General features: G+C 40.3%; 1 protein-coding gene across 3 annotated transcripts in view; it reads right to left on the bottom strand.

Moving 5' to 3' along the window:
- Positions 1-6277: 6277 nt before the first annotated feature.
- The window catches only part of KLF12 (Kruppel like factor 12), a 183740-nt gene continuing 179221 nt past the window's right edge, over positions 6278-10796 (bottom strand). For 2 of the 3 annotated variants that reach the window (XM_027882954.1, XM_027882955.1), the window contains one exon: positions 6278-6601. In XM_027882954.1, the coding sequence (XP_027738755.1) occupies positions 6420-6601 (182 nt within the window). In that variant the 3' untranslated portion in view covers positions 6278-6419. The remainder of the gene's footprint in view (positions 6602-10796) is intronic. The other variant, XM_027882956.1, reaches the window with a different exon arrangement.

Raw genomic sequence — 10796 nt, 5'->3', positions numbered from 1 at the left:
CAAAAAGCAATCTTCCTTGGCAAAGGCATTAGGACAACCAGCTACATTTTCATCTTCAATAAATTCATTTTTAGAAATAGAAGAAGCATGAGGACTGGCATTACACTGCTATTTGAAGAATCCATTAGCAGTAGTTAATATTTACAAAAAAAAAAACCTTGAGAAAAATTAGAACGCAAGAGTCACAGCTGGCCGTTTTCTGGTAAGATCAATTAGTCTATTGATGCAAATGTTTAAGCCACTCAATATAAAAATCTCCACACTTTATTTTAGAAATATTGACTTCTTGTTTGCTATTCAAATAGTCTCTAGACTGACAGTTCTGTTTTTCACTCACTTGTCCCCAAATAAAAGAAAAATGATATATTTTGTCCACTCCTGAAGTCAACCGTTTCTAAGATGATATTAAATATTATGAGCACTACATGACAAATAGAAAGGAGACATAAGGTGAACTCTGTGTTTCCAGAGTTCAATGCAAATGATTTTTCAAGAGAATCCCTGTTCTATCATATTCCCTAAAAAAAGCTCCATTGGGCTTATTGCTGGTTTTTGGATTACTTCACTAGAGAATACCCTGTATACATGGGTACATCCAACACAAAATAGGCAGAAATCCCTAAAACACTGCTTGACAACGACCTCCAATCACACCTACTGAGAATCGATACAGCTATGAGTCATTTGTAAACTAAGATTTATTTTCTTCTTACAAATATATGACAGATGTTATCTGAGAAAATAACTAAAACCTTTAACACAGTATCTCAATATGTGAACATAAAAATGGCACTTTGTGTTTGTTTCTGTGCTGCATTATTGTTCTCCAAGTAAAATTTTATTTTCACCTTACTGTTAACAGAATCCCGTTAAGTTATTGCTGTGTAAAAGTATAGGAACATCCCATCAGTTCTAATAACAGGCACTTTCAGTTTCTGTTTCACCTTTTAAAATAGATTTTAGGCTATCTCACTGAAGTGTATGTGTACTTTAAATGTCAGAACTGTGCTGCTACAATTGATTTTCTTGACATGTTACTGCACCTAGAAGACTAGACTCCCCCCGAATCAGCAAAAAGCACCTGCCTATTTCAGCTCTGCAACCTTTAATGAATACACATTGTAGTCAGGGAAATACAAGAAAAAATCATATGAGCACTTGCCATTACTGTATCTGGAGTTCACTGTAAAATGCCGTAAGATAAAAAATAATCACAAAACACCCAAACCTTCCATATGGTTTTCATTTTGATTAAGTGTTTTTTACCTTTATTCAGTCAAAGACATGGAGTGTTGACTTACTGGACACAGAAGGACTCAGTATGACTTTGCTATATCTCACACTGCCTGCAAAACAGCAAAGAAGTGGCCACTCAATTTTGCAGAGAAAACACGCTCTGATAGAACAATTTACTTCTTGTGTTTTGTCAATAAGCTTTGCAAACCATAATCTTACCAGTTTTCCCAATGAAAACTAAAGGATTTTTTAAAAATATATTTCATTTGATCTACTTTTAACACCCCATGTAAAATTGTGAGTTGGAAAATACTTTCCCACTATCGCATATATTACAGAATATTTAAACAGTTGAAAGTACAGTAAAAGAATTTCATGTTAGTTTGATTTCTAAAGATGCAGTATCCTTACATATTTACGCTAAAACCTGATTTATTGTGGAGAATTTAAGCCTTTTCAAGGTACCAATGGGCATGACGTCATTAGCATACATTACACAGCAACTGTTATGCTACAGCAAAACTGTGAAAATAGAACAATCTTTACATTTCTCTGTGCACTTCTCCAGTTATGTATCACAGACAAAGGCACAACACAATAACATGAGCTGGTTTCTTAAGGTAGTATTTTCTGCAACAGCGTTTATTTAAAATTCTCCCTTTTCTGATTTTTTTTTCATTTTAATTTTAAATAAAGTTTTTTATTACCTGCACATGGATAGAGACATGTGGAAGTGCTGGGCTTATATGCATGAGTGTAAGGATGAGCGTGTGGGAACAGTGTGGATTTACTGAATAATCTTAAGACTTGACTGCTGTGGAAGATGCAGTTTCACACACTGACCTTTCCAAACCAAAATTCAAACTAAATAATACGTGGGATATTGATCAAACTTACTCTGATTTTGAGGTACCCATCTTAAATAAAGGAGAAAGAGATTTTTTACATTAAACAACATTTATTATCAGAAGATAAATTTATAAATGGCAACTAGAATACATTTTCAATGTGACTAATGGAAAATGAGACTTATGATCACTGTTATTCCCATTATTAAAGGGGAGAAAGGCTGTCCAGCTATTTGTCCATGCTCTGAACTGAGTTTATCCCGAACATCAGCATCATTGATGTAATTTTTAACACTGTTAATTCTGTTATATGTTACTCCAGCAAATAATCATACATACAAGTCAGTCTGAATCTATTTAATTAGTTACGTAAGCATGAGAGAGAATAAGGAATACTGCATCTTCATCCCCAAGTTAAAAACTGCTGTTGCAATGAGCCAATTTTACAGTGCTGAACATAACAGGTGCTCAAAAATAACAACAATTAAAAATTTTAGAAGTTCTGTAACAAAGCTGTTTGCTCATTACATTTTCCTATAATGCTGGCTACTGAGATTTCCTGTCAAACCCACTTAAATCTTTTGAAAACATATGAAATCTGACACTTTCTGGTATAATTTCCCTTGCAAGCTGTAATGGGAATGTCACAGCACATTGGCTATTACCTATCCTTTACTCAAAAGCCTAAGTCTCTTTTTCCCTGGAAGAACGGGACACTGGTATATACTTTTGTCTCACAACTGCTCAATTAAGATGGACCTACTACATTGTGTGAAGATGAGATCTCATCTTTCTGCATGCTACATATGCTGTAAGCCTTCGCCATGGTTATGAAATGTCATGGACCTGCAGTGGGATACCAGGACTTTTGAGGAAACTACCCTGGAGCAATTGGCCTTGGTCTTTGCACAAGCGCGTTTGTAGTTTGGCAGGTCTGAACCACAGGCACTGAAGGCAAGGAAACCCTGAGGATCTGGGGGACATCAGCTCCACATTCAAACACCCCCATTCCACAGAGTTACTTCTCTTAAAATATTTCTGAAGGGGGAAAAAAACCAGAAAACAACCTCACAGAGTATTTGGGATCAAAGTCTGCAGGTGCTGATACGAATAAGAAACTTGTCAAGAACCACTCAGGGTACTTGAAACCCAGTGGTGGATTACTGCTGGTTGTGTAAGTTGTTTGGATGTAACAGCACCATGAGAAGCCCTTGCACATGTGCTGGAAAGGTTGAGGATATAATTCTTGCCTGTGAAATAGCAAAATACAGCACACACTCCTTTACCTTTTGGCTTCATTGTTACCATTGACATACTCCGTGCCTGTGTCCGTGCTGCTTTAACCCTGTATCACTTTGGGGTTCCTTGAATAAAACCAGGCTCTCCTTCTGTTGCAGTTTTTCCTATGCATAAAGTAATGGACAGCCAGCTGAAAAACCAAGGGTTCACACAGACCAAGCTCGGCCTTGGGAGATGAGCCTCTCCAGTGTCTGTGATACATATGCTCCTCCACCAGGCAGTTCAAGGCTCAGTGCTGAAATTTATGGCCCCTCAATTTCCCTAGTAGGAGTTTTTCTCTCTTCATTAACTACAGAGGAAGCCTAAAGAGGAACACTGATCTCTCCCAGTTACATGCTGCCTTTGTGAGTAAAATCACATCCTCTATCACACACTAGCAGAATGCCCTCTAGAGTTGCTGCTCAAATAAATTTAATTATCTGTGGGAGAAAAGAAATCACGAGTTCCAAAAGGAATTCTGCATACCATCGGTTCTTCAACTGAATTACTGCTATCCAAATAATCAGTTGGTAAAATGTTCTTGGGCAGGAAAGTAGTTTTATCAACTGACTTCTACCTGACCCGATTTCTTTCCCTGAATACCAGTGACAGATGCATTGAATGAGACAATACTGAAGTACACAACAGACTGACCTCAGGCATAATCCACGAAGCACCTCACTCACAACACTTGACAACCATTTTTTTAAACCAGCAACTGTAATGCTGCTGGTAAAGACAACAGTTCTGCTGCCCTTCAATGCCTCATGGACCATCCAGAAGCCCTAATCTGTCCCTGATTTGGAGACGGATTCTACAGTGTTGTTGAATTTGGTGGAAGCTGACCACCGACATGGTCAATGGGAATTGACTGAGTCATTTTTCCCTCAGTGGCTGTGAGCAGTTTGTATTGGGTTTCTCTGCTGACCACACAGCAGTGGGGAGCCTGGGCTTCTAGAGTACCAAGATCTTCTTTCAGAGAGCTGATAAACTATCCAGTATTGGGGAATATTAAGGATATTTAAAGACAATCAAACTCTAGGGCCTGTGAATGCTATTATAAAATAATATCCCAGTCACAGTAATCCTCAATTAACTGTAATTGCTTTCGTATCTGTACGGGTACTCTGCGCATTTTTTCCTAAACATTATCTTGATTTCAGAATCCCCCCAACATTACTATGTTTACTTCAGAAATCAGATATTAACTGGGACGGTCAAACATTTAAAAACAAACAAGTGGCATCACAAGTTTAATCTGTGCAATTCCTGGAACCAAATACTCATAATTAAATGCATTGCAAAAGACCTTTACGTATTCATCTTTCATCTCAAAGCTATGAAAATCTCAACACTTAAAAAATCTTGCCAAGCCTCCTCTTTGTCAAATTTAGCTGAATAGGCAGTTCTTTGTGCGGAAAGAAAACAGAAAAACACTATTCTGTTTGCATGAATAACTGATGACTAAGAGTTTTTCTCTTTCCTACATAATTAAATTAATACAAATTGATTTGCAATTATAGGGCTGTATGGGAAGGATCAAGAATTTCCTTTTATTTAATCTGAAAAGGCTTGGATTGAAAATCCCAGCAGAGGCAGCCACTGGTACCCATATAAAGGGCCATTTATATCATACTAGACAGCTGGCAAAATCTTGCTATTCCCTAACTCCCAGGGAGAAACCTAATGTCTTGCAGAGCACCACTGCAGAAACATTTCTCCTTCCTACTTACAATTCATCCACTAACTCAACTATCAGCTCTTTCCTTTACCTTTCATGCTTTCCAGACACAAGTATTATGTTAAAGGAAATAAAAGTACTTAACTGTGGTACCTAGCAGGTCAGGGAAACCATCAGAAAGATTAATGCTTAAATCTTACATGCTATTTCTGCATACCCAACACTTCTTCTAGTGTGGAGTGAATTATTGTCTCAAGAGCCATTTTATCTCATTATTGCTTTTTCTCTGCAAGAGATGCAGCCGTTTCTTCTCTGTTTTGTTCTGATGATACATTCAATTCCATTTCACGAATGGCTACACCACTAACCTTGGTACCAGCAAGTACAAGATCTGACTATTTCCTTGTGTTCAAATAATGGTTGTGGGGAAGAGGATACCTGCACGAAAGAAAACTGCACGTTGAGAATGGGGTAGTAGTTTTTAGATGGGCTCTTTCTATACAAATCAGAAAACGGTTCTATATAAGTCCATGGTAAAATACAGATACTTAATATTGTACTTTCAGCAGAGATGCTGCTGCCCTTTGCTTATTTTACAGACTTCAACAACAACAAAAGAAAAGAAAGGAAAAAAACATAAAAGAAAAAGTTTAAATGGCTGGTGTTCTCTAGGGCATAATGACAAATTGTGGGGCAATATTAAAATGCCACCACCGTTATTGCAAAAGTCTGATCAAGTGACCCTTCAGCTTCAGCAGCAGGATCTCTCCAGCAGAATCTTCTTGCCTACTCACACGCAGCTTGTCTGTAGCACAGCTCAGGTGTAATGCTGACACCGGCCAAATGGTATTCAAAACAAGGGGAAAAGATGGGATAATACAGATCTAGCGGTCTTGCTCTCATCATCATCATCATCGTTATCATCATCGTCGTCATCATCATCATCGGTTTGTGGTATCTAATCCTCCAATCAGCAGTGATTTTTCAGGAACAAAATGTCTGGCAGCTGAGAAAACATACAAGCTATAAACATTTTCTGTCAAAGGATGCAGCATGTAAAATAATGCCCATTCCTGTAGCATTTTGGCTGCTATTTCCCAGGTGATTGTGATGACATTTTCAGGGGTTAGCCATGCTGAGGGGCAGACGGGGTTAACTTCAGATGGCGAGGAGAAGAGTGGCACTTCTTTTCCTGCTTTTTTTTTTTTTTTTTTTTTTTTTTTTTTTTTTTTTAAATTTCTGTTACTATTTTTTGTTACAGACATCAGGGAATGCCCTGCCTGTTAACACTGTAGAGGGGGATTCAGCCCTGCTGAATTCACTCTGGGTAGTTAAGAGACCCAGCTCTTAAACTCGGCTGGAACAGGTAGCGTTTCTCAAACCAGCATGTGCCTGCGGCGGTGGAGCGCCAAGTGATCTGACCGGGAAAAGCTGCGGTCACAGTCTGCACACTTGAATGGCTTCACTCCCGTGTGCTTGCGGTAATGCCTCGTCAGTTCGTCGGATCGAGCAAACTTCCAGGTGCAGCCTTCCCAGGTACATTTGTAGGGTTTTTCTCCTGTGAGAAACAAAAGAAAGAGGGGAAGGGGGGGGGGGGGTAAACAGGTTGTGACTTTCCCCTTGTTGCTATTAATCCCCACAATTCCCTCTGCGTGCTTCCCATGAACACCCACTGCCTAGGGGTTGCTTTAGGCCAAATTACACAATTACAAGGTACGAGATCTGCTGAATATAAGGAAAAGGGCCTTGAGATTTATCATTCCTGTGGCATTCACATAACTAAGAATATCAAGAGGATTAAGGCAATAATATAGATCCTACCTTGCAGGGGTGATGTGGGGATTAACATCAGGACAAAGGGCTGTGTAATTATTCTCATGATTACCATATGAGGTCGTTACCCCCATCTTGTCAGGCTACACTTTCTCCCCAAAGAACCAGATTACCTGTTATTTCTGCCAATTACCATGGGCTGCCACAAACTTCCAATTATTTTATGAAGTTTATGAAGGTTTCTAATTATTTGTGTAAACGGCACTGCAGGACATTTCTTAGCAAGCTGGTAAAAATGAACTACAAATTTTCAATGAAACATAAAAATTCAATCTGCAAAACATCCTCTTATTTATTGCACTTATTTTCAGTAAATTAATATCAGTTAATTTTGCATAAGATGTTACTAGGAATGGTGTACAGTTTTTAAACGTACTCAGCCACGGGACTTCCACAATATTGTTCATAAACACTCATTTACTTCAGTGAGCTCAAACTTGGGCTAAGCGCGGATTTTTGGAAAATCCCACCCTCTGCTTTATATTTAAAAGTAAGAATTATGTATGCCCCGCATTCTACACTGTACTTTGTCAGAGGAGATTAATACAGCCAAACTGGATTTTGTGCTTTCATAAAGCAAACTTATAAAATCCCATTGTTGCCATGCTTGTAGGCTATACTTTGTGATTTCTATCACCCGCCCTCAAACAGGTTAAATGCCCTTGGCAGTTACCTTGATCCCACAGTTGAGTGTGCACCAAAAGTGAGGAAAGGAAACTGTGTGAGGTCCATATGTATCTTCCTTTCATGTGTCAAAAATTTTACTTCCCCTTCTGAAACCAGCTAATCACAACCAGGACAACAAAAGAGCATCTCTGCAACAACTGTTTGCTTTGTCAGGCACAATCATTCCTCAGTTATTTATTATCTCTTATGAATCATGAGCAGTTTGCAAGAAACTATTTCAATTACATGAACCAGTGACGCAACATTTGCTTTGTCGTAGGCAGAACCTCCCTCTTCGCGTCTCTTCAAAAGTCAATAAATGCTTTACCGAGAGCTCTCTGTTTCAAAAGTAAATTCCCGAGTATGAATATCATCACAGAGTTCAAACAGCCCTGAAAAATCCAGCTGAAATGGCCTCTGTCAGGAAACTGAATGGTGTACAGACATCAGCACAACATGTCAGCAAGGTTGTCAGCAACATTTGAGCTCCTTGGGTCGGTACCTTCTGTGCACCATCTGGGCTGTGCTGCAGTTTTGATGTCAGACGGGGGTGGGAAACAGTTGCTGCAAGAAGAACCCAGCAATCGGGGCCCTGGGGTGACCGCAGCCTGTAGCTGCACCAGCAGCGCCTTAGCCTAGATAATTTTATACTCCTTAGCCAAGCACAAAGCACCAAATAGTGTTCATTGCCAGTGGGTGGCCGCAGCGTTGGGCATCTCAAATCCAGCAGCTGCTACGAGCTGGACAGGCAGGTACAAGCTACACGGCAGATGGCAGGCTGCACACTCTTGCCAATGACACAGTGCTACAAAATGCGCTTGGATTCTCCACCAAACTGTCTTACACACATATTCTTGCCACAAACAGTTGGTGTGGAGCACTGTACAAATATAGCAGTACCCCCATCCAACCTGGCAGGTTGATTCTAATGCTCTCGTCACATCGCATCATGTTTTTCAAGTGCATTGCTTTGTCCTGTCCAGCCTCAACGTACTTCTAAACTCTCTTTTTGGCCAGATACTGCCCCTGTTGGTTTCTTTTATCACAGAGACCTCCAAAGCACAGTGTGGAGATATTTCTTAAGCTTTAGATTCTTACTTAAAAGCATCTCAAATTCTATATCTCTCCAATCACACAGAATCATAAAAATGCTTACATTGGGAAAGACCTTTAAGATCATGAAGTTCAACCACTATCCTAGCACTGCCAAGTCCACCACTAAACAGTGGCTCTAAGTGCTACATTTACTCATCTTTTAAATATCTTCGGGGATGGAGACTCAACCACTTCCCTGGAATACCACAGTAAAGAATTTTTTTCTAATATCCAATCTAAACCTACCCTGGTGCAATCCTGGTGTAACTTGAGGCCATGTCCTCTTGTCCTATTGCTTATTTCTTGGGAGAAAAGACTGATCCCTACCTCACTACAACCTCTTTTCACGTAGTTGTAGAGAATAATAAGGTATCCCCTGACCCTCTCTTTCATCACGTTAAAAAAGCCCAAGTCGCTCAGCCACTCCTCACAAGACTTGTGCTCCAGACCCTTCACCAGCTTCACTGTCCTTTGCTCAGCACCTCAATGTCCTTCTTGCAGTGAGGGGCCCAAAACTGAACATGCATTTTGAGGTATGGCCTCACCAGTGCTGAGTACAAGGGCGTGATCACTGCCCTAGTCCTGCTGGCCACACTATTTCTGACACAAGCCAGGATGCCATTGGCCTTCTTGGCCACCTGGGCAGTGCTGGCTCATGTTTAGCTGGCTGTCAACCAGCACCCCCAGGTCCTTTTCCACCAGGCAGCTTTCCAGCCACTCTGCCCCCAAGCAGTAGCACTGACTGGGACTGTTGAAACCCAAGTGCAGGACCTGGCACTTGGCCTTGTTGAACCTTATACTGTTGGCCTTGATCCAGCCTGTCCAGATCCCTCTGCAGAGCCTTCCTACCCTCCAGCAGATCAACACTCCTGCCCAACTTGGTGTCATCTGCAAACTTATTGAGGGTGTACTCGATCCTCTTGTCCAGATCACTGACAATGATATTAAAGATATCTATGAAATTTTTCTCCTTGGTACACAGAATCCCAGATCTTCTTTCCCTTGGTAGAAAACAAACAGATAATCCAATGCAGGAAGGGACGGTTTGTAAGAGAAATACCAGAAATAGTTTTTTCATCCATTAAAACATCATCACCCCAGGTAAGAAATGAAAGTCAGCTGCTGGAAGGATGTGAGTGCAGATCACTCAGCTGGAGTTCCCATGTGTTGCTTCCAGCGTCCCTCCTCATTGAGTCCTGCTTACCCAGCCCTTAAAAAGCTATGTGAAAGAGACAGGACTGACCACATTCCTTGCAAGCTATTTACACCACTGAAGGAGAATCACTCTTACAAGTTCAACCTAAGAGGACCTTTCATTATTTTCAATTAAATATATACATTTAGTGTAAGAAGGAAAAAAACCACCCAAAGTAGTATTACTGTGAAGACATTCACTCATATGCACCTTAATAAAGCCATTGTAGAGGAAACTGTGAAAAATATGATTGTTCATTAGGATTGATCAACATTTTACGCAACCCTCATTTTCAGGGAAAGAATAATACTGCTGTTTTTCTGCTGAATGGCTGCAGTATCTGTGCATGGACAGGTGCTAGGAAAAAAATGTTCTTCATAGGCAATATAATACTAACTCAACCTTTCTGCGGAAACATCCCAGATAAAAAGACCAGCCACTACTTTTGTCTAAACCAGAAGACCCAGGAGTTGAAATGATGGAAGAAGGACCAGCAGAAGCAGAATTGCTAGAAGCTTAGAAGCTGGTGCCAGGTATCACACACCACAGCTTTGGCTGATGAGCTTGAGCACTCATAGCTGAAATTCTCAGTACAATCAACAGAGAGGAGCTGGATGTCAGCAGAACAACCTAGAAAGCATTGAGTGAGGACGTGGACAAAAGTAGTCTGTTAAATGGAAGAACCTAACCCCAGCGCATATCTCTCTCTATATATCTATCTCCATTTTAAGGCTGGATTGCAGTGGAGTCAAATACTCAACGCTTTTGACTCATACACTTCTGTCTCATTCAGCTCTAAGGAGCAAAAGCAGGTGGTGTGAGTGTTGCCCAGGGTGTTGGAAACAGAGGAATGAAGAAGTCAAATCAGAAGACAGGTTTTGGAAAATGGTAGCAAGGAGAGCTGCAAAAAGAGTCTAAAAAACATGCAGCAATTAAGAGGAGGAGAACAGGAAAACTGGAAAAA

This window comes from Empidonax traillii, unplaced genomic scaffold (genome assembly GCF_003031625.1).
Source record: "Empidonax traillii isolate 1590-97213 ecotype Southwest subspecies unplaced genomic scaffold, ASM303162v1 scaffold115:size2055165, whole genome shotgun sequence".
Taxonomy (NCBI): Eukaryota; Metazoa; Chordata; class Aves; order Passeriformes; family Tyrannidae; genus Empidonax; species Empidonax traillii.
Note: the sequence above shows the minus strand (reverse complement) of the source record. Positions and strands in the feature narration are given on the sequence as shown.